This window comes from Scardinius erythrophthalmus (genome assembly GCF_964197995.2).
Source record: "Scardinius erythrophthalmus genome assembly, chromosome: 20".
In the NCBI taxonomy this organism is placed as follows: domain Eukaryota; kingdom Metazoa; phylum Chordata; class Actinopteri; order Cypriniformes; family Leuciscidae; genus Scardinius; species Scardinius erythrophthalmus.
The window spans coordinates 3,549,085-3,576,001 of NC_138240.1; the positions used below are offsets into that span (position 1 = coordinate 3,549,085).

Here is a 26,917-nt window from a genome sequence, read left to right on the forward strand (position 1 = left end):
TGGAGACTCTTCTAGAGGTGGCACCCATTGCAGCAAAACACCCAGTGATGTACGATTGGCTGACAGCAAGGTGGGAGGGAGCAACACCTCAATGGTGGTTACCACACTGGGAGCGTCTGTTGGAGGTGCTGCAATGAAAAAAACATTAAAGGGTTTATCTTAGTATGCTACATCATAAATCTTGGACCATAGGTTTGGAATAACTTTATAGTCCACCAGGGAATGCTTTGAATCAAATAAGGGAATACAGATTTGTTAGAGAATCTATAGACAGTCTAAAGCTTACCATGTATAAGATACGTATCTGTATGTGTAGAGCTAATTGGAGACTTCATAAAGTGCATGATTTGCATGTATATATATATATATATATATATATATATATATATATATATATATATATATATATATATATATATAAAAAAGTGCTCACCCAGTGTCGTAATGGTGATAATCTCACTGAAGGGTCCAGAGCCCAACTTGTTTTGGGCAAGAACACTGAACTGGTAACTAGTGACAGCTTGCAGACCCGTCACCAGCAGGGAAGTTTTCGATGTTGGCACAGGGATTGATGCCCATTCATGTTTTCCTCTCACAGTGGGCTTTATCCTGATAAAGAGAGAGATATGTGATATGATAGTCACAATACAAAAAAATCAGTGGTCAATTGAAATGCTACTGAAATGATGAAATGAAACTGATTCTCAAAATCATTTCAATGATACAGCAAGACAATGCTACTGAACACGATTCTTCATTTTGAAAGTAGAAAAATAACGTATAAACAAATGAATATGTATTTTAAACTTTCAAGTATTAAGTTATGTGTATTTAAATGAAAAAAAAAAAAAAAAAAAAAGAATTTGTCTTGGTGACAGAAGACGACAACAACAGAACACAGATAGAAAAGCTAAAAAATAAAGATAACTGAACAAGATACATACACAAATCTAGTGCTACTGCTGATGCATTCAGTTTGAGGTCACTTACCAAACAGTAAATCTCTGAGTGTATCCTCCATCAAAACCTGGCTCCCAGGACACATTGGCCTGACTAATCCCTGGATCCACAGACACGGAGGTAACAGCATGGGGACTTGTGCCTGAAGAAAACAGAACAGATAATAGATTTGAGTTCTGTCCCATTTGTTTTTCTATAGGTAAATACGGGTTCTTTTTATTCCCTGTTCCTCTCACCTAGCACTAAAATCGTGGTTGCCACACTGACAGTGGCCACACGGTTGGTGGCAAGACACTCCCACGCCCCCTGGTGGTCCTTACTGAGTGGACGCAGGACCAGAGAGCCATTGGATAGGACTGTAAACGGAGAGCGAGGGACGGGACCAACCTAAAGCAGATGAGAAAGAAACTTGAGTGAAGCATGTTTATACCATCTGAGGCTTTAAATCCATGTCTGCCAGTATATTAGCCTTTAAATACACACATAAAAATATATGCAATGGCAAGTTGTAAATCATGGTCATCTGAAGGTTATTGGGATTAAAAAACTAAAAAAACAACTTACTTTAATCCATGTGATATTAGGGAGGGGGTCTCCCTCAGGTTGACAGGGTATCACCAGCTCCCTACCTACTTCTTGTAGGTACTCGGCACGGGGCGAGACACGGAATGAAGGGGGGTCCTATGGACCACCAGATTGCAAAAAAATTCTCAGCAACTCAGATGTCAAGTCAGTCATTAATAATGAATTTCACTATGTGGTGACTTTCTAGACATTCTAGAGATATGGTGTTCACCTTCAGGATAACTTTGGTAGGTTCTGATTGGCCCATGGTCCCGTAACTGTTATAGGCTGTACAGGTGTACATGCCCACTGCATCATCATTTGCTGCAGTTATGAACACTGAGCCCTCTGAGTTGAACATCCATCCTGGATACTGACCAATCGAGATGAGATGAGAGTATAAAATGATGTAATTTGGGTCACAATTAAATAAGATGCTTGATGATATACACAGTACCTGCTCCAGGTCCAAGGACGCTCCATCTTTGGTCCAATTAACATACAGCATAGGGGGCTCGGCTTGAACTGGGCATTCGATCTTTCCCTTCATTCCCACGGGAAGATAAGTCTCACGGGGCATCCGAACCACTCGTGCAGGGTCTTTAAGAAAATCAGGCATTTATATTAAAAGGGACCTATTATGCCTTGTTTTTGGCATCTACAAGAATAGGTTTTTCATGCTTGAATGTTTAAAAAACACATTATTTTTCACACATTGTTGCAGCTCCTGAGTTCTCAGTCTGTCAGTAACACTCTGTTTAGTTCCTGTCTCAATGAAAAGCCCCTCCTTCTAAAAAGTGCAATGTGCTCTGATTGGTCGGCTGAATCAATGTGTTGTGATTGGTGTAGCGCTTCAAGTGTGTTCAAAACACTACTAAATAACTCAACCAGGCCCCTCCCCTTTATTTTGCGTATGCTCTGGGTGGGAATTATTTAAATGAGGAATACTGTGACATGTTTGCTCCTGGAAGAAAACGCAAGGCTACAACTGAGCCGTTTCAGAATAAGAATTTATATAGAGAAAAACTCCCATTCGAGGGACTGTTTTTCATGGTCAAACAGCAGCATTACACGCTAAAGAATGTTGAACATGTAAAAGCATAATAGGACCCCTTTAATAACCCCTTTAATTGTATCTTCTGTTGCTCTCTTTATCTGGTATACATGAAGATGAGATTTTAACATTTCGAATTTAGAACCAATAAATTGCAAAGCACTCACGTTTAACTTTGAGGTAGGCAGACGCAGAGGGCGGAGTCATTAGACCATTGGTGGGTGTGCAGGTGTAATTCCCAGAATCCTCAGGTATCAGACCTGAAATGAGGAGTGTCCCGTCCACTAGGATTTTTACCCGTGATTTCAGAACTCTGTAAACACAAACATGCATCAGCAAACAGAAAACAAAGACACACAGACAGCATTACATAAGTAAAGATTTTTAGTGTAGTCCATAATTTAACTACACAGTTCAATGACAATAAATGCTATTAATATTATTTCTAATAAATGTAATTAACCAACATAATTAGAGGCTACTAAATAAATAAATTAATTTTTCATTCATTGTATCGCAATGAATGAAAAATTACAAAAATTTAAAAATTACAAAATTTTTTGATTGTAATTATGTGAAAATAACACATCATTAATTATACAATAATATTTGATGGCAGAATGCTGTGATTGTCCAATCAGAATTCCAGTGTCATAATGTTATCTAAGCTCTTGTAATCACAGGTCACTTACTCAATGTGAAACACGTTTTGGTCTTGTTTCCACCACTCGTATGTGAGGTTAGAAGGATACGCTTCTGCTTGGCATTGCAGAACTGCATCCTGGGACATATTCAAAGTGGTGTCCTCAGGGGGAATGATGATAATTGGAGGACCTGGTTGAAAGCAAAAGAATGCATAAAAGCACGCATGTGAGACTGAATGCATAAAATGTAATCAGCTTTTATGGGCATCTTGATTTGAGGAGGTTGTTTGTTCAGGGGTGAGATTTAGGCTTAAGTGCCAAATGCATTGTGTTAAAGCACTCTCACCAAAAGAGGGCAGTGTTGTCCGTTTCATTACACTACAGTTTGCCAGAAAAGTCACTCTAAATTCTTATGCTGTGAAAAAATTAATGCGAGATACTGTCTAGGTTTTCAACCACATGCTATAGCATTCTGTTGTCCAATGCTCAGAAGATGACATACTTCATGAATAAAACAGAATTGCAATGCTACCATTCGCTTTGCTGTTGTGCGATCATGCAACTGAGGAACTTTCATTGATGCATTTTATTTGCTTAATGTTTATCATCTTTCATGGTGCACATCACACACACATTTAGAGCTGAACATCTTTCAAATCTGATTTAAAGAGGCCATTGCATAGTAGAAAGTTCATAATTTCTGAGCTAAGCCACAACAGTTCTTAATGTGAACCAACCCAGTTGCAAACCATATGAAGCTGGGATTAGGGTAACTGAATTTGCACACAAATCCAACTGCATCAACGACTCCAATGTTCTCATACCAAATGCTGCTTAAGGTAAACACTTAATACCCTGCAAGCCTATTTACAAGCTGCTGGCTTTCTTCGCCCACGTGGGCAAGACGTGGTGTGTAACTGACCTTTGACCTGCAGCTGGGTGGTGTAGGTAAGGTTCCCTTCTGAATTGGATACGTGACACTTGTATATTCCTGCCGTTTCCCTGGTAACCTTGGCTAAAGACAAGGTTTCATTGAGTACCTGTTGAGGGAAATTAATGTTTAGGTGGTAAACGAGACTGTCAAAGAGGAAAATGTGAACAGCCCAAAGTGAACTCTACACTCAAGTTAACATGATACGTGATTCACAAGTCATCGTGCTTCTGCAATCACAATGTATATCTGAGTAAAACAGGATATTCAATCAGGGTAAAAATGTAGAGATGTAGATTTGAATTGCACAATGAAAAGTTGATTGTACATCAGAATGGAGCTAGGTGGTTGGAGGGGAGGGATTCATGAATAAGACTAAAACATGTATTAAGAAAAGCAAACAGGGTTGATTTGGAATTCCTGATGAATATAAATTGTGACCCTGGATCACAAAACCAGTCTTATGTTGCATGGGTATATTTGTGGCAATAGCCAACATAACATTGTATGGGTCAAAATTATAGATTTTTCTTTTATGCCAAAAATCATTAGGATATTAAGTAAAGATCATGTTCCATGAAGATATTTTGTAAATTTCCCACCTTAAATATATAAAACATTTATTTTTGTGAATAGATGCAGCACTATCGCCAATAGAAATGGACAACTTTAAAGGCGATTTTCTCAATATTTCGATTTTTCTGTACCCTCAGATTCCAGATTTTCAAATAGTTGTATCTCGGCCAAATATTGTCCTATCCTAACAAACCATACATCAATGGAAAGATTATATATCCAGCTTTCAGATGATGTAAAAAAAAATCAATTTAAAAAAAATTACCCATCAGACTGGTTTTGTGGTCCAGGGTCACAATTATCTTTATGAACCGTCTTAAATTATCTTTAAAATATATTTAAAATGATATAACCTACATGTGTTTCACATTCTTATTGTGACAAGAAAACATCCCTACAACTTCTGAAAGTGAACATCAGTGTTTTACTGTGGCATAAGAAATGTTATTTTAACATCAGTTTAAACCACGGGGTTTAGGGGTTCAGGTTATCCTACATTAGGTTTATTTAACAACAGAAACTTAATAATCAAATGTAAAAATAAAACAATGCTTAGTTTTCACTGTATGAATAAAAAATATACTGATTCTTATTAAAGCTACAAAAGTTATTCAGCCGAGAGCTGTGAGTGATTTTCTCTTTGTCTTTTGTTCATGACCCCAGTTATTGCAAGCCGTTGCGATATGCATATTGCGATATATACATTTGCGATGTTTCGATAATTTCGATATATTGTGCAGCCCTACTAACAATCAACTGAAAAGCTGTGTACCTGAACTGCTTCTTGTTCCTCAGCGGCACTGCCATCTTTTCTCCAGATGATGATGGGTTTCGGGTTTCCATGAGCATCACACTGGAGGGTGAGAGATTCACCCAACATGACCTCCAGAAAGGCAGGAGGAGTCTTTATGAACACTGGAGGAGCTACAGCAGACATAACCATCAAAACCATTTTCATAGAGAAAATAAATACATAAAATAATATAAGAATAAAAAAAATAAATAAAAAAAAGTAAATTAATTAATTTAATATGTACTTTTAATATTGGCTTAATCAGGCAGACGATAGTAATATCAGACTAATTAGACTGATACGATAATAATAAGGTCACCGATATATACTGCAGCACTTAAGGGGACAGTTCACCCAAAAATGAACATTCTGCCATTATTAATTATCCACATGTCGTTCCAAACCCGTAAGACTTTTGTTCATCTTCGAAACACAAATGGCTCGTAATTTCCTACTTCTAAATTCTGAAAAAAAAAAAAACGAAGAAGAATCTAATTATTGGACAAAAAACTTCCTCACGTAATAACCCAGAATACTGTCTAACACTTGATGGCTGCTCTGTCGAGTCTTCGTCGTCGGTTAGGAACCTGGGTGTGCTCTTTGATACCAATCTTTCATTTGAAAGTCACGTGTCTAGTATCTGTAAAACTGAATTTTTCCATCTTAAAAATATATCTAAATTACGCCATATGCTCTCATTGACAAATGCAGAACAATTAGTTCATGCGTTCATGACCTCAAGGCTAGATTATTGTAATGCTCTACTGGGTGGTTGCCCTGCACGCTTAATAAACAAACTACAGCTGGTCCAAAACGCAGCAGCTCGAGTTCTTACCAGAACCAGGAAGTATGACCATATTAGCCCGGTTCTGTCAAAACTGCATTGGCTCCCTATTAAACATCGCATAAATTTTAAAATATTGCTGATTACTTACAAAGCACTGAATGGTTTAGCTCCGCAGTACTCAAGTGAGCTCTTAACGCATTATAGTCCTTCACGTCTATTGCAATCTCAAAATTCCAGCCAGTTGATAATACCTAGAATATCAAAATCGACTGCTGGCGGTAGATCCTTTTCCTATTTAGCACCAAAACTTTGGAACAGTCTTCCTACCATTGTCCGGGAAGCAGACACACTCTGTCAGTTCAAAGCTAGATTAAAGACACATCTCTTTGACCTAGCATTCACATAACATAAGATAAAATAAAATAAAATTCTGTATCAAAAATTATAAGGAAACACCAGTACTTTGTTTAGGCTTGGTCTGTAGGGAATTACAAACCTGCGCACATATATTCAAACGCACATAACTACAGAACCAATTCTTAATGCGCATGTGAACGCCATCAGCGTTTCTCACAGGTTCGCGTTTAAAGTCTGTGTAGAGAGAATGTTGTCGTCTTAGCGGCCCCAAATTTAATAACAAATGATCGTTGCGACGGAAGCGAATCAATCAAAACTAGCTTTAGCTGGAAAATAACTTTAAGAACCGCTATAAAGCCAAAACAATCTGTGTTACCTTAAATTATACGTTTATCTCTGTAAAGCTGCTTCGAAACAATCTACATTGTTAAAAGCGCTATATAAAATAAGATGACTTGACTTGACTAATTAAGATATTTTTAATGAAATATGAGAGCTTTCTGTTCCACCATTGACAGCAACGCAACTACCACTTTGACGCTTTAAAAAGTTCATAAAAAGATCGTAAAACTAATCCAAATGAATTGAGCGGTTTAGTCTAAATTATTCTGAAGAGACACAATTGCTTTATATGATGAACAGATTGAATTTAGGCTTTTATTTTTAGGTGAACTATCCCTTTAAGGACCTAAAATCATTGCTTTACACTTGCTCACAGTAGAGTAGTCTTTAACTTTCTCAAAGCGTAACACATGCAATTATGTAATAATGGACATTTGCAAGTGAGGCAAAACCCCTAAACGCATCTTATTTCCCCATAACCCTATCAACACAAAGACATGTTTTCCAGCACACTCACACAATGACAGCTTTTAAAACCGCTGTAAGCTGACACTGTGCATATAATGGGCGTGAAACAGGCCGCACTGGAGAGACTCGGACTGTGAGCGTGAGCTTCTGTCCTCTGTCTTCATTCTGATCGCTCGTACATGTGACAGTAACACGGTCAGATGCTAAAAGCCAGTCTGAGCCCTTCACAGGATTCACACATCAGTGCTGAAGGAGTGTGTGTGTGTGTGTGTGTTTGGGTGTCAGAAGAAGAGAGTGTGTGAGTTTTCAGAAGGCATGATAGTCATCCTGAAGGTGTGAGACAAAGTTCAATGTGAAAAGACTGTAAGCAACAGAAAGTGCAAAAGTCAAAGAGCTTGTGTAATTTTTGATGAAAATGCTTGAGTTCTGTTGATATAAGAGCAAAACATCATCTGCATCATACACACTGACTGACGCAAGTGTCACGAAATATGAGATCGGATTACACAATTCTCTCTTATTCACTGCAACAAAGCCTTTTATATGAGCTGCAGATGCTGCTTTAATCAGACGTTTAATCCTTTTCCTAAGAATACAAAAATGTCAGCTGCTTTATTGGCATGAACATGAAACATTAGAGCACCATTATAAAATATACATGCTCTTAAACAAATGCATGTTCACTTTCTATGGAACCTAATTGTCAAAAGATTAATTTTAAGGATTAAGCAACACAGCTGACATGCAACACATAGTTTTGTGTGTGTTTCTCATTAGGGGTGGGCTGTATGTTCTGATCACATTATTTTTCGCAGGACGTTTATATAATAAATAATCATCTGGAATTTCCAATTTTGCATAATACAGTGAATTAAAATTACTTGATGGACCAAAACCAAAAATTCTGATTTGGAAAGAATACATTTTTCATCACTTCATTTGAATCTTTATAAGCGAATAGTTCTGACATGCAAAGCCATTATGCACGCTTGAATAGAAGAAACAACCTCAAAGCATTTCTTATCCCACCTGAGATGGAAAGAAAGTTCCATGTGCCGTTCTGAAACTCATCCGAGGTTCTGTCCAGCAGGAGAATTCTACATTCAAACCAGCCCTCATCCTCCAGAGTCAACTTATCCACCAGGAGAGACGCGCCACGACTCAATGACACACGACCTGCCCCGGAAATCAAAGAGACAAGCAATTATTCAGCAGTACTTCAGCGTGATTAAGAATGAGAAAGCACACAAAACTGATGCTCAAGCAACTCTGAGATCATGGGTTTGATTCCCAGTGAATGCAATGTCTTTTTTCATCGGGCTAATGCATAAATGTCAATTCTCCCCAACACACAGTACAGAAGTTGCATATGGAGTTGCATATTCCAAAAACCACATGCATACCTGAAACAACCAGTGCAAACCATTACATCCAAATGGGATTGTTTTAGCCCTGTTACTTCGCAAGCAAATGAGGAATTGAATATGTTAATACTGAATTTAATACAGATGAGTGTTTAGAATTGCAAGTTATTCTGATGTTTATTTACAACTTAGAAAAAAATATATTATTTTTACAGTGCAGTTTTACAACATAAAAAAAGAACGTTGTTATGGCCTCCTTTTACTGAATATTTCCCACCCGCATTATCTCCACCAGGTGAAAATATATGCCTAATCAAATTTTACATAAAAGCAACAGTAATATTGATGCTATGTAATTGATTTAAGGGATATTTCACTGCTGGAAAGATGAATGTGTATTTAAATTGGGTAATTTATGTAGTAGAAATGTGAAATTATTTTAGAAGTTGGAGCCTTCTAGACTGAAAAAAGGCAGAAAATGTATTTTTGGCTCATGTGGATGAAAGACAACAACTCCCAGAATGCACTTGCTTCGCTGCCCTATGAGGACACTCCCAATCCACGCCTACCGGTTACAGAGGGTAGTATCAGGAGAAATGATACAACTAGGCTACTAGTCGACTCGAAACTGAAAAGACGGTGTTTTATCGTGAGATCCCCCTATGGGCGGGTTGAAGACATGCGGGACGAGCTCCTCCTACTGGCTAGAGACAGAAAAGCCTCTGATGGCGATAAATGACGATTTTTGCGTCATTGAGTTTTTTTTCCAGACACACAATACAGAAATCTCTCGTCTCAGGGGGACATGAGGGAGGGAAGCACGTCATTCGAAAATACTACCAGGTTTCTACTGATACAAAGCTTAATGCTAATCGCTGAAGTATCCCTTTAATGCAATGCACAACTCAACAAAATCATATAGGCCTGGTTTCACAGACAGGATTACGCCTTACGACATTTAAGTAGCTTTTATAAACGTGCCTTAGAAAAAAAACATTACTGGTGTGCATCTTGAGACAAAACAATGGCTCTGACATATTAAGATATATTAGTGCAAGTTGCTTTCAGTTAAAACAGCTCAAACATACATTAAAGTCTGGAACTAGGCTTAAACCTTGTCTGTGAAACCAGGGGATAGACAAATAAAAAATGCTTCAGCTCACGGAGTAAAAAGCACCACCTGTTTTTGTTTATTGCACAGGCACGTGGAAACATGTGGAAAGAGCAGCTCAACTCCATGGAAATCTGAACATCTCTCTGCATGATGTAACATGGTCAGCTGTTTTCCTCATATCCACAGACTCAAAACAAAACCACACAAGCACGAGATATTGAAATGTGATATGAAAGGAGCAGCCAGACAATCAAATCGCTTTCAAAGCAATAGAAACAGTTTTACTCTACTACTAGAAACTCTTTGAAAGGTGATATGCGTGTCGTCTGGATATTCGAATCTGGTTTTTCAAGCTCAACCTCCCCTTCTATTTTGATCGTGCTTTGCTTTTCCCAAATTCCAGCGTTGTAAATGATGACACACTGATAACGCAGTGCATGCCGGCTGTGTGTGTGTGTTTCCGCTTGGCTGGAAAGCAGCCGTCGGAGTTTGAAAGTAAGCCAAGTTCCTCAGTGATGGGACGCGCTCCCTGTGTAGAGTACGGAAATAATACATGACAATTTAATGCAGAAACGTTACAGCTGAGGAACTCTAATCCAAACACACCTGGAGTCTGACACACCGCTGAACCCTCCAGTGATGCGTACAGGTGTGCCAGCGCTAGATTTGCACCTCCAGACTTCAGTCAAGCATCACAACCCCTAAATTCAAGTACTTAACTTCAGTGTGTAACTCTTCTCACACCAGCTGTGCTGATGATATGAATATCCCTCAAAGTACAAATCTAGGTGATATCTGTTGCTCAGTCAACTGCAATCTACTCCTTAACCAATAGGAAACATCTAATTCTGACCATGTGTGGCATACAGCACAGCAGTAATTGAAAGTTAACTGCGGACTGAAGTTATATATAAAGGGCAGAACTGAAGGCCTGTTCTAACACGTCAGTGTTATTATAACATCTCTTTATCTTTTATCAAACGTGCTGCAATATTCTCTGCTTGACATGTCTATTCATCAAATAGACCACAAATTATATCTATTAATACCTCAACAATATTGGGATTGAATGGCCAAAGTCTGCAATCAAAAGCCAGAGATTTCAGAATGAACTCAACAAAGGATCTGAGCTGCTATCCACATTTATTTTATAGCTCTTTCTTTAATGTTGCTGTATGACAACTACTGACCTAAAATAAAATATTAGATGAAAAAAGCACCACAAAAAAAAAAAGGATTTTTGGAAGAAACATCTGAGACAAATGTTGATATTTCATGGAGAAAAAGCCTACCGTTCAAAAGTTTGGGGTTTATACGACGTTTCTTATTCAATCAAAAATACAGTACTATTAGAGGTAATATTATACTGTTTACTGTCTGAATTTTAAAATGTTATTTATTCCTGTGATCATTTTCAGAAATCATTCTAATATGATCATTTGCTGCTCAAGAAACATTTATGATTATTATCAATGCTGAAAACAGTTGTGCTGCTTCATATTTTTTGTGGAAACTGATGCATTTCAGTATTCTTTGATGAATAGTACAAAAGAACAGCATTTATTTTTTTACTGTCACTTTTGCTCAATTTAATGCATCCTTGCAAAAACCCTGTTGAACAGTAGTGTAACTGAGACTCCATTAAGTCCGAAAAAGAGCAACCTCTGAGCAATAACAAAAGCAATCCTGACTTCTAAACACAGGGTCATTTCCTCAGCAGGTGACGGCTCCACTGAACACGAACAGTATAACAATCAATCAAGCAAAATTCACCGCCTGAAGGGTTATTTTTTCAAACCCACCACACAGTATAAACGGCTAACTATGACTAACAATTAAGCCCGGTCTAATCTCAGAGCTGCTGCTGTGGGGAGTGTTTGAGATTTTGCACGGATAATAATTGACTGATCTCATCCTTCAGAAGCGCTCTTTTCACAGAGCAGCAGCCGGTGTGTGTGTTTACTGTCATTAAAGGTTCCTCTGATCCAGGGTCAGAGGGGGAGGGTGGTTATTAAAGCAGGAGACCGGGGTAAAACAGGGTGTATCTATGACAGCAGGTGTGGTGGATGTTCCACAAATATATGTGACCATCTCTCTCTCTCTCAAAAACTAAACAAAAAATAAAATCTTCCTGCAATGTCCAGTTCCTTTGGCTGAATATGGAACTATGGGGAAAACAAACACCAAATGGACTTGCATGCATTCAATTAAACATTGAACAAATTTATATGCGTACACACACACACACACACACACACACACACACACACACACACACACACACACACACACACACACACACACACACACACACACAGTGTGTGATTATCAACACTCACCACACATGACGTGTAAGCAAAGTGGAATGCTGCTATTGGACACTGAACTCTTTCCCGCCACGGAGTGTTTGTCCATCAATGAGAACAGAATGGAATGCCCCCCCCCACCCCCCACCCCCCAACACAATTCTCTCATGTTGCCATAGCGATGAAAACATGGGGTGGGAGTTTGGATTTGAATTCAGTTGCCGTCGAAACCCAATGGGGCAAAAACACAGGGAGGGAGGGGCAGGTCACGGGGAAACGTTTGTGCTTTGATTTTGAAAAATTACATGTAGGGTTGGAGGAAAAAAAAGAAGAAAAAACGGTTTGATTTGAGTGGATAAAAGGGTAGAGAATCGGGTGTGACTGAATTACGGAAAGAGAGAGAGAGAGAGAGAGAGAGAGAGAGAGAGAGAGAGAGAGAGAGAGAGAGAGAGAGAGAGAGAGAGAGAGAGAGAGAGAGAGGGGAAAAAAGTGTTTTTATTTGAACTGAGACAATAGCTCGGACTGAGTGACAGATGCAGGTCTGTTGGGTTAAATGTGTAATTCAGCATCGCTTCGTACTCACAGTCCTTTAAAAAAGCAAAACACGTGACAAAAATAATAAGTGCATAAAATCGAATGCAATTGTTAGACCTACTGTCATGATATCATGGAGACAAACATTACACATCTCTACAGGAATGGGCTCTTAATGACCCCACAGGGCAAGTTATTTATGAACAAAAATCGAATTACTGTTGCAAGTGTATAACATGAATTCCAAAGAAGGTCCTTCTGGATCAATGATGAACCCTCAACAGCCAATCAGCACTCAGTGACCTTTGACCCCCTCAAACCCCATAATTTTCCTCCAGACGCATCCATCATTCCGCACGGGTCAATACTGACATGATGGCCGGTCACCAGGACCCCTGCGACCAATCAGAGCCTGCGGATTCCAGACATACGGGAACAAAGCAAAATGCATTTTCTCGCACTTTCATCTTCCTGACGCAAAATGCATTTTCTGCCGCACACAATCTACATTCCTTGTTTTGTCTGATTGATAGTTTATACGTTTTTAGCAAAAGGCCTTTTAGTACACCTTCAGGTTGTGGTACACATGTCTTTTTGGCCATATAAATATTAGCATCTGCAGCAAATTGCACATTTTTGCTGAGTTTGGGCCTCTGAGTAAAACTGAGGTGCATGAGCTCCATATTCTCACTATATCATACTATGAGCCATAAAAGACTGATGTATCAACTATGATACATAAAAAAAAAAAAAAAAATACAAATGCAAACATTTATATTATCTTGTAAACTCTTATTCTCACATTTATTTCATGCCAGGCTGCCATGCATTTTACTTTTCAGCCATTCCTATATTCTTTAGTCAGTTTGCTTTCCTTTATATGTTAAGGTTAAGGTTCAGGTATACTTTATTGTCCCAAAGGGAAATTTGTTTTGGGCTCAAAAATACAAAAAAAGCATCACATAAAACTTATAGTAAAATAACACAATTACACATAAATTAGAAAGAAATGATGAAATAAACCCATAAACGATTGAAATATGTCCCATTACAAATGCATATGCCATTATTCACTATAAATGCAAGTACAAAAGCTCTATATCATTTATAATTCTGCTGTAAAATCACAATAATGCATGACCCTGAGTGGCTTATTGCTTTATTTAAATGTTTTCCCACCTCTTTCTAACCTTGTGACATCTACCTCCATCACTTTAGGCCAGAGACACTGAGTTTTGAAAGGTCTAGGTGATGTTGACTGGAGGGTAATATGCAAGACTCATATGAGCAGTAGTCAGGATCTTTCCCTGCGGGGGGTTCGTGCGCCTGCCAAAAGATCTTCTCCACGTGGTGCTGGGATTCTGACATTGCCTTTTCAAAAACCCCTGGCCCTGAACTCCCTCGACATACAGGACTAAAACTCACTCCGGGGTATTCTGGGCCATGTTTCGACTCCTTTGAAAACTGTTGGATGAGTCATTTTTCAACGACAAGAGAGAATGTTCTGGTATGAACCTAAAGCGAACAGTGACGCCACCCCACTGACCTAAACCAACCAAGATTTTTTTGTTTAAATTAGAATAATAACTCAACGTCTATACACCAAACACTTCGCTTTAAAATATCAAAGAGCAACAAGCACGTCTTGGTTTAGAATTCTCTCAAACCCTATCAATTAAAAGTGTAATTCATTTACTTTTTACAAAATGTACATTTTTTCCTTTAAAAAATTAAAAATTCAATGGTAAACAGTTCTGTTTGTACCTGCTTAATCCCATCTTTGCTTACAGGTGCTCAGTTCTGGGTACATGAAGTTTTGAGCCAATCACCTGAGCTGTAAATGTCATGTGACCATACATCATGACAACACTGATTGGCTGATAGCAAAAACACAGAGTCTCAAATCATTCACTAGTGACTATCCTGAGCTTTGATGTGAAAGTCCATTAAACACATTTAAGAGCTTCAAAATAATAATAATAATAATAATTATAATAATAAAATGAGATAAAATACATTTAAATTAACAAATCAATTAAAATAAAATATAAATGTATATCTATAACATTTTAAATATTAAAAAATAAAATAATAAAATAAAATATAAAGTATTAATAATTAAGATAAGATATAATAAGATAAAATATAAAATAAAATATAAAATAAGATAATTTAAAAAAATATATATATATAAAATATAATAAAATATAAAATAATATAAAATATAAAATAAAATAAAAAATAAAATAAAATAAAATAAAATAAAATAAAATAAAATAAAATAAAATAAAATAAAATAAAATAAAATAAAATAAAATAAAATAAAATAAAATAAAATAAAATAAAATAAAATGCGTAGTTAAACTACTATAGATTCCCTTGGTGCCACCCTAATATTTCCACAGTCCCATCTGGCCACCCCATTAAAAATCTCCCTGAGGCGACACCGCCAGTGATTCGCTCACTGCGGGTGGCCTCTTCCGCTGTCCGGCTGTGGAAAGCAAACACGGAGCGTTTAGTTTAGTTTAGCCTACTCTATCTTTTCCCATATTGTTTTGTTCGGGCTGATCTTTTCCATCCCTCGGTGCTAAACCCCTCTATTGTCTGTGGCCAACGGAAAGCCATGTGATTGTTGCAGCTGCACATCTCGTCACATCCGTGAACGCGGCCATGCACAGACTGCCTGAATGTGTCACAAAATAACACACGGCACCTATGGAGAAAGACGGATTCTATTGAGAAAGGCCTTGAACTTGTTTTTCTTTGTTCCACCCTGTGTGAGTTGAAGGATGACAGGGCCGTAATGCATTATGGGACGTGTTTTGATTTGAATACAATCACAGATTTGGGGGGTGTGTGAATGAATCCCCGGCCCTATCAGCTTTTAACTCCCTTTCGTTGAAACACCCCCCCCCCTTCGACCACTATAAGCGCTTGAACCCTCTATGAATAGCTCTTTGTCATGGGATAGATTACAGTTAACGTTGTCCTTGTTGCTCTCCGTCTGGCAGGCTTACGGCTTCGTCCCACAGATCAGACCGAGGTACAGATACACGGGCTAATGCTTGTGCCCCGAAGGCACGGATCAATAGAGCAAACGTTTTACTGCCACTAAGTTCAACCAGCTATTTCTAAATGACCTGTAGGGATTATTGGGAAACCCTTTAAATGGATCTAGATGTCAGTCAGTGACATATAACACTGGACTGAGCGATCCTGAGCTTTGGAATGTCTTAATGTTCATGTGGAAGTAAATGATTGGCTCGACTATAATCCATGTAAAAGTTCAAACAAAAGTGCAAACATTTCAGCTGAGCCAATATCTCAGCTGATACCAAAATGAATGATACCAATACAAATCATTTATGTTACTATGGTCTAACTCAGCTTAAAGGGGCTATATGCATCTTTTTCCCCAAAATAAACGTGACAATAGCCTTTTTATTTGACCATGTATGACTCAAACATCTCCTGATGAGCATACTGACACCTTGTCCGCTCACAGTGGGTGCACCTATAAGCCTGTATCCTATTTTTCCTATTTTCTGTCGGGTCGGATTTTTCGCGCGCTGTCTGCGGATGTGACGTCATGCGCGTTCATGTTAAACGTTTCAGATCACTCTGCCACCACCGCTAGTCAGCAAACAAACTTAGTTTCTCAAACAATATATGTATTTGACTGTTCTTACCTCTGTAAACATAATGTTGACTTCTTTGCGGCGGATGACTTGTGAAGTAGGGCTGTCAATCTTCCTCTATAATACTATTCGAATTCCATTCCTTATTTTAATTTAATATTCGAATAATATTCGAATATTAAATGCTCAAATCATCCTATTATTAGTATTTACGACATTACACAGTCTAATGGATCGCCAATGCAAATGCGTGATGTTGATCGGTCTCATATCTTCACAGATAAACCGTGTCAGTTTGTCTGTTATCTCCTTTTTGCGGACAGCTGGTAAACGTTTTTGTTTGAAAATTTATATTTTTCTCTCCGTTTTGGCCTTCCGTCCACACTGAGACGGCGTTTTTATTAATGAAAACGAAGCTTTTTTGTAAACGCACTCCAAAGTGGATACATTTGAAAACTCTGTTTTCACGTTGTAGTGTGGACTGGGAATCAAATGGTCAGGAGTGGTGATCTCCGTTTCCGTGGAGACATTGCTCTCCGCGATTTTTGTATTGTTATGATACAGCGTGGATAACGTGCACAATTGTGTTACGATTCAAAAACGGTATTGTTCATCAGACGAAACAAAAGCATCTCATTTTCACATGCGTTTAAGCGAGAAAGATTGCATTTTTTTTTTTTTAAATATACATAAAGCAATATTCGAATAGGAACTTCAGCATTCGAAAAGTATTGATTTTTTAAATATTCGAATTATATTCGAATTTCGGAATTCGTTCCAACAGCCCTATTGTGAAGTGTGCACGTACGAGAGCGAGCAGAAAGGAAGAGCAGTTCCGTTTTTTGGCCACAGGTGTCAGTCGCGAGTTTAAATTTCAGAAAAAAGCATACAGCCCCTTTAACTCCACCCTATAATATCCTATTAGCTCAAAACTACAAAAACTAACTTCATCACAACAGTTTTTTAATGGCTTTGAAACTTTTGAAAAATTTTTTCAAATGTAATTTATTCCTGTGATCAAAGCAGAATTTTTAGCATCATTACTCCAGTCGTCACATGATCCTTTAGAAATCATTCTAATCTGCTGATTTGCTGCTCAAGAAACATTTCTGATTATTATCAATGTTGATCAAGAATTCATTGTTGAAAAAGAACAGACATCTTTTGTAATAAATATGCCGTAATTAAAAAAAAATCTATTTAATGCATCCTTGCTTTAAACAAACAAAACAAAATCTTACTGACTCGAAACTTTTGAAAGGTAGCTTAACTTACATAACACTGGATATACTTATATAGTATAAAAAGTGGTTTAAATGGTTTAATAATAAACAAACAAAAAACACTACAAGCAGGCTTTAGCATAATGGTTAAGTTAATTAAATTAAGAGCAATTCATGACTTTTGCCAATAAAATCTTCTCCAGTCAGGTGATTTTATTCTACTGGTACTTTTAAAGCATGACGTCCACTTCCAGTCACCCATAAGCAGTTTCCTCAGTTAAAAACAGGTATAAAACAGGTACTGTGGAGAAGGAACCCAGTTTGACGATCCCAATACCACAGACATGCGGTGTAAAATTGGTCTGATCTGGTTCCTTGATGCCCTAGATTAAACCCACGTCTTTGTGTGAGGCAGTCCTTCTTCTTCTAAGACTCTGGGAACATGATATCTCTAGTTTCTTTGCTCTTTTTACAAGATGACAACACCTGTTGTGTTTGAGCAGAAAGACAGGTTTCAGGGTAAACTCAAAGTCTTCCTTCTACGTTTTTTTTCCATTGTTTCCTTCTTGACTGATTAAACACAAGTTACCTAGACTTCAGTTGAGGAATGTAAGAAATGTGAAACCAAAACCAGTGGCAAACCCATAGGTCAGGCAAAGGTAACGTGACATTGCCTTTGAATAGATCTGGCGATGAAAGAGTGTATCGGAGAATGGCTGATGAGTTGGGGGAGGGGACGTGGTGAATGAGGGGACTGACCAGTGACCACTGCATGTCGTATACATGACAGATTTGGGAAATGAACCCGCTTCCAATTGAGTAGGCTATGCTTCTGGATTAGGCATGAATTGTGAACATGCCATTTTTAATGTGCGTAAGCATTACAATTATTCAGATTTGTTGCTTTTAGTTTAGTTAATTTTAGCTGAACAATCCAAAATGATCAGTGAGGACATGCATGAACTTATATTTCATGCACTTTCCCAGATTGTAAAACAAAAGAACAAAAAAGACTGCATCCCACAGACAGAGGGAGTAGCTTTATCACTGCTGTCCCTCGGGGGGGGGGGGGGGGGGCTCTTTCCTAATTATGAGGTAGCAAATGTGGGCACGTTTGATCAGCTCTTCTTAGACTAACGGCTCTTGACAGAACAGGCCGAGCGTTCAAGATCCACACCACACATGCTGAACTCTGCTCTGCACATCTCCATCCAGCTGTTCACAAAGAGACGGCATGAAACGCCATTCACAACACATTATTAAGCGTGCGTAATGAAGCATATTTACAAGAGTAACAGAATATTCAGCTGTAAATAAACATGCTAGACAAACATTAAGGTTGGCGAACAAACCACCCAGCGACAAGCAATTTGTCCACATTAGATTACAACTACAAGACGCAACAAAATCAATCAAAAATCACAGCCAATCCGAAGACCGCGTGGGCAGAGTGGATAAACAACAAAAAGCACACAATTTTAACATTATTCAAATACATACTGAGTGGCTGAAACAATCTTTGTCAGTTCACAGTTTGGATGTCCTTTTTTCCAATTTATTTTCAAGATCCGAGGTGAATTATCCATTGATGCTTACAGTATGGCTAAAAAGGTTACACAAAATGATATTCAAACTCACAATACACTCTTTTAACATTAAATAAAGCACATAATCAGTACCTGAGATCATCATTGTCATACTTTGTATGTTGTTGTTTCAGCTGCAATGTTGCAGAATTAGAAACGTTCCTAAAATAGAAACTTCACGTATCGCTGTTGCGGCTTGTTAGGACAAAAACTTTAAAGTAAAAAAGTTACCGTTTATTGCGTGTCGTTGCAACATGACGCATCTGGTTAGGACACAGTATTACATTTATTGACCCAAGCCAAAAATTTGATGGCGGTTTTGACTTGGACAAATCAGAAACCATCCTTGCAACCACATAGAAGTGTGCCTAAAAACTATACAGAACACTTCATATCTGTGTAATAATTATAGATGGGAAAACCATTCTACTTAAACACCCATTAAGCTGATCTGCATGAGTTATTCTGGTATTTTTACGAGCATGTTTCTTACGCAACTTGTCATGGAAACATTGACAGATGCTTCTCACCACTCGCGTAGCTACGGGTGGGCCTGGGTGGGCCTGGGCCCACCCACCTGTCAGTCAGGCCCATCTAGTCACTCAGTGGCCTCACAAGGTAGCCTAGGAAATTATGTTGCGATTATAACAATTTTGACCTATAAAAATAAATCTTAATGTTTCTTGATTCTTGTTTGGTTGTCATGGTGATGACGAAATGCCCGCGTAGCGCATTTCGGAGTCAGACTCAGATGATTGCGAACAGCCCATCCCCCCTTCACAACGACGAGCACATTTCACAGAGGGACACTGAAGTTTAGCTAAGTAACGTTATGTTAAACTAAAATGAAAACAGAGCAACAAGTTTGTGTCAAAAAGACCACGGCCACCACAGGAGGAAGATAATGCAGATGTTCAGGAGAATTGACTGAATTGTTGGACAATAACGAAATCATTGCAGTGTTCAACTCTTAAGGCCAATTTATACTTCTGCGTCGAGTGTACGCCGTAGTGTACGTCGTAGGCTACACACGTAGGCGACGCCGTCGTGAGCATTTATACTTCTGCGAATGTCTGTGTTGCTCTGCAGTTACACCGCTGAAACGCTAGTTGGCGCGGGTGGGTTTTAATGTTCCACTGTGTTTACATTCCTCGCGGCTGTTTTGAGTTTAGGTTTCTACGAGCAATGGCGGACTGAAGGAGTCATACAGATGGCTGTATTTCCGCACTTCTTTAAGCAATCTCTCGGTCACTTGGTCTATTTCCATGGCTCTTCACTGATCTTCGGAATTTAAAAATGGCGGGCGGGCGGTGCAGAGTGCAGAAGATCATTCCGGAAATGCGTAGGAGGCAACGCGATGCTATCCAGCCGACCAATCACAGATCTTGCGGTCTGCGTCGCCGCGACGCGTAGTTACATTTTTGAGGAGGTGCGCGTCAGGGTACGGCGAAGGGTACGACGTATGGTACACGTCAATGCGTATGCTACGCCGTACCTTCTACGCGCACCCGACGCAGAAGTATAAATTGGCCTAAAAAGGGGGTCGCACACTGGACGCGCAGCGCCGCGTCTAGGACAACTCTCACCTGAAAATCCGATAATGTCAGCAATTTTCATTCAAGCAGCTGATTTCTGTGCATGAATATAAAACTAAACGTATATTGCAGCCCAGGGTGAAGTCAGATTCATTAACTACGATTTGAGACAAATAAATGTAAATTTAATATAAAACTATGTAAATAGCGCTCTGTGGCGCGGCAGGATTTTGAACAAGGTCCTGAGCCGTTGCTGGGCGCAGCGGACAGACGCCGCCGGTGTGTGTAGTGTACACTACACTAGGAGAATAATGTGTTCGAATTTAAAACTGTGTGCGACCCCCAGCCCCGTCGTCTCCTGTTATAAGCTAGTCATCAAAAGTAAGCCAATCTACGTTTACGTAGTTGCCTAGTCAATGTTGTTTATATAACGTGGTTTATGTGGCCGCTGAGCCAGACTATGACCAAGCATTGTTTTTGTTTTTTACACACTGTCCACTACTGTCCTGCTGATTTGATGATGTTGTTTCGCATCTGTCAGATGCGCGTGTGTTAGGGGTGGGCGATATCTCGATATTTACGATATATCGAGATATTTTTTAAACTCGATATGGATTTTGACATATCGTATATATCGATATATTGTTTATATTTAATTCTGATTTCGCCAATTTGCTTGTTTGCCTTCTCTGTGTTGTGCTCGCGCTCGCCCTCGCCCTCGCCCTCCTCCGCCTCCTTGCTTTTGTTCCCCCTCCCCTCGCGTGTTGTCTCATTCAACCAAGTCCCCCGAGTTCGGTCAGGCACATCAATCTTTCCCCGCCCAGCGAGTGCTTGAAGTGCGTCAGAAACAGCGCGCGCGCGCGATCAGTTGTTGTTGGTAATTTTTTGTGTAGCGTCGCCTCTCGCCGCATTGCTTTTGTTTGAGGGCGCTTAAAACACTCACACTTAACATGCTCCCCTGTAGAAACGGGCCTGGCAGCTCGCGCAAGGTCTAGACACGGTGAAAGTTTCCTGATTGTGACGGATGGCCGAATTTACATGACACATTATAAATTAGCATTAGCCTAAGTTACCTATTCTGCTATATACAGTGTCAAAAAGAAGAGAAGAGGATAAAGGTGGATAAAGACAGAGGTAAAGTGATGTAATGAATGAACAGTTTATCTAATTGCATAGTAGTAAGATACTGTAATTTAATGGCAGTTATTTTTACCTTAAACTTTATGCTAGCAGTTGTTCTGAGTTCCCCAGAGGCCCCAGACAGTGTGATTTTGTAACAATCATGTCAATTTTTAGATGCATTTTTATCACTTTTTTTTAAATTAATGTTTTACTCTACAGTTGTGCAGTTTTGGGGGGATATGTGGCATTTTTTTTTATTTATTTGCCAAAATTAGTAATGATATTTCTATACAGGTTTATTAAAAATAGTGCAATATGTATTATTTCTTCCTTTATTTTACAGTTAAATTATTATTTTTGTATACAGGGATTTTTTTTTTTTTAAATGTCGCAGAAGCACTTTGTTCCTACATGAACTGCCTACCTATTTGCACTTCAATAAAAAAAGACTGTGGTATTTGGCATATTTGTTTTTGCAGTAGTTTTCGGGGGGTTATTTTTCCTGTAAAGATATCGAGATATATATCGTATATCGAGATATAGCAAAATATATCGAGATATATTTTTTGCTCCATATCGCCCAGCCCTAGCGTGTGTGTGTGGTGTGGCCTGGCCGCGCGCAGTGGAAATGCTGTTCTTATCGTTATGTTCTTTATTAACACTGCTTATGATGACATACATGCTTGTGCTCTGATTAAACTGTGGTGTATTCAAGCAGGTGTAGTTGTGTTGGCCTATTTTGATAACAGATGCATTTTAGGCTGTGCCCACCTGATTTTCTCTGGGCCCACCCACATTGTGATTCCTGGCTACGCTACTGCTTCTCACAAGCCTTGACTAAAGTGAACGGAGATGTGACCTAAAATAAAACAAGGATGGTTCTCCTTCCTTCAAGAGGGTTTCGTGGGCGATGTGCCACAGCTGTTGCCTGTTGCCGTCCCAGCCTCTCTGACCCAAACCGAGACCTGATCAAAGTGGTCGAAACGCCCAAGAATGCAATTAGCTCTCATGCTAATTTGAAATTCAGCAAATGTCTTATCCACTGATTGGACACTTCAATGTGGCCCTTTCTCTAATGCATGATGAACTCAAAGCACTTGGATTTGGAGGAAGTGCACAAGAGATGCAATGAATATAAACAATGACTAAAGTACAAATAAAAAGTTAAAAAGTGGTCTAAATTAACAGATAATTAACATCTAAGATGTACCAGACTCATGCACTGAAGGGTTCAAGCCAAAAAGTGCAAGAGGCTGTGCATTAGTGATTTATGCACTTAAGAAAAAATGTGACATGGCACACCTTAAACGTGGTTATGTGATATAAGTTGATCAAGATGGTAAGTTGACACTAAACTCAACTGATGTGCATTGCTCATCCAATTATATTTTGGAGTCAGAAAGATCCAATATGAATTGTAAAACCTGGTGTAAAACTACACTTTCATTTGATGTGCGCACACCTTCACACTTCTGATAAAACCATGATCATTTTCATCCAGTTTGGGGCAGAATTATATTTAAAGATGTGAGCAGATCAGGTTTCAACTTGCCGTCCGTGTTGTGACGCGGTTTGGGAAACTTACATGATCCTTTTAATTTGAGAGTGGAGATGCATCAGATTCAAAGCCGTGATATGCTTCATCTGTTGCCAGCGTACTCTGACATTGGGTTGAAATTAAACACAGATGCAGCTTAGAGAGAGGGGAAAGAAGAGGCGATTCTTTGACATTCCTTCCTCATTATTGACGATGTTTTGTCAATATTTGTTTTATCAAGAGATAAACTGCTTTTTCCCCATTCTCTCTTTAACCCATGACTCATCTAAACACCACAGAACAAATCTAAATTGATTTTGCATTAGTTTCCTCTAGTGTACCGACAGACGTGAGAGCCACAGAGGGGCTCATCTGAGAACCACATGCTCCTCCTGACAATCACAGCAGATCCCACTGGGAAAACATGGACATTTACATTTGATCTTCTACTGAAACCAATTCAAGTGAAAACCAGAACTGATGTCAATGTTCTTGGAAAAAAGCACTGTGCTGGTGCTATCAGGGTCATGCCTGTATAAATCCAATATCCCCACACCATCTCTTCTTAAATCAGTCCTGCTGATAAACAATTTTCTCTCTTACTGGGTCAAACCCATCGGATCCGAGAGGAGACACGCGGCCCCTAACCAGCGCGCTGCAGTTTAACCCCAATGTTCTTAATCCCGGGTCCCGCTCAATACCCACAACCCCCACGGGCCGTAACGTCTGAGCACCCCCTCCTTCCCTTTTCTCCCTCAAGCATCTGCACCGAACACAGACACACACTCTACATAATTACAGGGCACTTGTTTGGGTGGGTCATTTATATGTGGATATTCGTTTAACAACACAATGCCCCTCCCCCTTCAATAAATTCCAGAGCACGACCCCTCCTTCACGTGCACTGGGGCAAACGGCTGCGTTCACACCGCCAAGCACCTCTCCGGGAACGAGTAAAGCACCCAAACAGCCTTGAAAGTCGTTTCAAGGGAGCTCTTGGTGAATTGCCCAGGAAATCAGCCTTTTGCAGGCCTTGTGTCAGAACCTTTTGGAGAAACAACAACAGGAACTATCGTGGGCTATTGAGTGGATAAAGCCTGTGGATTTGGCCCCCGGAGTCTAAACAAGTGCTTGTAAAACAGAGAACTACGTCTAAAGAACCCAATACTCTCTCTGAACAATAGCAATAACAGCGTTCAGTAACCTAGCGACAAGCCTCTAAAATCCAGCTGGCATCTGAGAAGTTTCCAGGAAAATGAGGCTTTTTGAGTAGGTGCCTAAACATATAAAATGCACCTAAATATAAAAATTCGGTTACACTTTATTTTAAGGTGTTGTTGTTACAGTGTATTTATATATTTAAGTACTGAGTAATATTAAGTAACTACATGTGCTTACTATAGGGTTAGGGTAGGATTAGGGTTAGTTGCATGTAATTATGCATAATTTATAGTTATTACTATAGTAACTACATGTAACATATGTAACAATGACACTGTAAAATAAAGTGTTACCAAAAATTCTGTTAGCAATTTTTCAGCCTCATGTCATTCCAAACCAGATCATGTTTCTTTTTGTAATTTCCTTTAATGCTCAATTTTTTTATTCCATAAGAAATATTACTATTTCTTATTTTTGTTTAATAGTTTTATTACTACTAATAATAATCATACAAAAATAACAATCATAATACTAACACTATAACCATTAATAATAATCAGTATTATTATTACTACTATTATTATTAGTAGTAGTAGTATATAATCATATTGATCTATAATCAACAAATTTCTCCTTATTAATATTAATAATAATAATAATAATAATAATACAAAAATAAAATACTACTAATACAAACACTAACATTGTTAATTACAATATTATTATTAGTTATTAGAAGTATTATAACATTGATATATATTTTTGGCCAATATAATAATTAATAATAATAATAATAATAATTATTATTATTATTATTACTACTTTATTACATTTTTGGTTAAAATAAAACTTTTTGTGTTGTGCATCCCTACAAACAAGCACAGCAAACCTGAAGATTTTTTATTTCATTTTAATTTACTACTACTACTTTAATTTACATTTTTATTAGAAAAAAAGCAATTGGATTTTTTTCCCCTCCAAATCGTGCAAACCTATTTGACATTAATATAATGAAATCATAAACACATCACAGTGAGCTTCAGAGACAAAGCACATAAAATCCAAACTCATAAAAGTCTAGCGGCAGCATCACTTCCAGTCGCTCTCCTGCAGGATTAATGGAAAACTGATTAATGTTTAAGGTGACACTCACCTTTGTAGTTGGGATGCACTCGTGGGGTGTATCCGCCGAATTTGATGAGGATGGGGACGTTGTATCCCAGCCGGACCCACTCCACCACATGTAAGGGAAACAGATTTGGAGTGGTGGCCCCTTCTGATGGAGGAGTCAGACTGCAGTCCAGCTCAGCAAAACCCCCGACCCTTCCCCGGACCACCGATCCAGCGCTCAGAGAAGGACCTGTGGAACACAACCATACACACGTCAACTCACTCTGCACAACTCAAATATTCCCTGATAGTCCAACTGATTTATGCGGGATAGTCCTGGTTTAGTGCCATTTCAAACCATTTAGGCTGGTTAGGGCAGGTCTAGATCAATTTATGCTGGTTAATTGGGATTTTGTGCTGCTCCAGACTGATGTTGGTTTAGAGCTGGTCCAGATGGATGTATGCCGGTTAGCACTGGTCTAGACTGAATTATGCCATGGTTAGCTGTGCTGACTAGTGCTGGTCAGCAGTGGTTTTGGGCTGGTCCAGATGGATTTTTGAGAGTTAACGCTGGTCTAGAATCCTTATGCTGGTTAGCGGTAGATTTGAGCTGGTCCAAACTGGTTTGTACTGTTTTAGACCTGTTCCGGATGGATTTCTGCTGGTTAGTGCTGGTCAGCAGTGGTTTTGGGCTGGTCAAGATGGATTTTTGCTGGTCAGTGCTGGTCTAGACTAATTTATGCTGGTTAGCATTGGTTTTGAGCTGGTCCAGATGGATTTTTGCTGGTCAGTGCTGGTCTAGACTGATTTATGCTGGTTAGCATTGGTTTTGAGCTGGTCCAGACTGATTTATTCTAGTTTGGAACTGGTCTAGATGGGTTTCTGCTGCTTAGCACTGGTCTATACTGAGTTATGCTGGTTAGCATTGGTTTTGAGCTGGTCCAGATGGATTTTTGCTGGTCAGTGCTGGTCTAGACTGATTTATGCTGGTTAGCTGTGGTTTTGAGCTGGTCCAGACTGATTTATTCTTAGGAACTGGTCTAGATGGGTTTCTGCTGCTTCGCACTGGTCTATACTGAGTTATGCTGGTTAGCTGTGGTTTAGAGCTGGTCCAGATGGATGTATGCAGGTTAGCACTGGTCTAGACTGATTTATGCTGGTTAGCATTGGTTTTGAGCTGGTCCAGACTGATTTATTCTGGTTAGGAGCTA

General features: G+C 38.9%; 1 protein-coding gene across 1 annotated transcript in view; it reads right to left on the reverse strand.

Annotated features, from left to right (window-relative positions):
* The window catches only part of LOC308680434 (protein turtle homolog A-like), a gene marked incomplete at its 3' end in the record, with an annotated part of 40,505 nt that overhangs the window by 58 nt on the left and 13,530 nt on the right, over positions 1-26,917 (reverse strand). The window contains exons 3-15 of the mRNA XM_081348562.1: positions 25,750-25,956; positions 8,506-8,652; positions 5,502-5,653; positions 4,145-4,262; positions 3,271-3,412; positions 2,746-2,891; positions 1,982-2,124; positions 1,757-1,897; positions 1,525-1,641; positions 1,197-1,347; positions 991-1,102; positions 434-609; positions 8-128 (exon numbers count right to left, since the gene is read on the reverse strand). Of these exons, the coding sequence (XP_081204688.1) occupies positions 8-128; positions 434-609; positions 991-1,102; positions 1,197-1,347; positions 1,525-1,641; positions 1,757-1,897; positions 1,982-2,124; positions 2,746-2,891; positions 3,271-3,412; positions 4,145-4,262; positions 5,502-5,653; positions 8,506-8,652; positions 25,750-25,956 (1,873 nt within the window). The remainder of the gene's footprint in view (positions 1-7; positions 129-433; positions 610-990; positions 1,103-1,196; positions 1,348-1,524; positions 1,642-1,756; positions 1,898-1,981; positions 2,125-2,745; positions 2,892-3,270; positions 3,413-4,144; positions 4,263-5,501; positions 5,654-8,505; positions 8,653-25,749; positions 25,957-26,917) is intronic.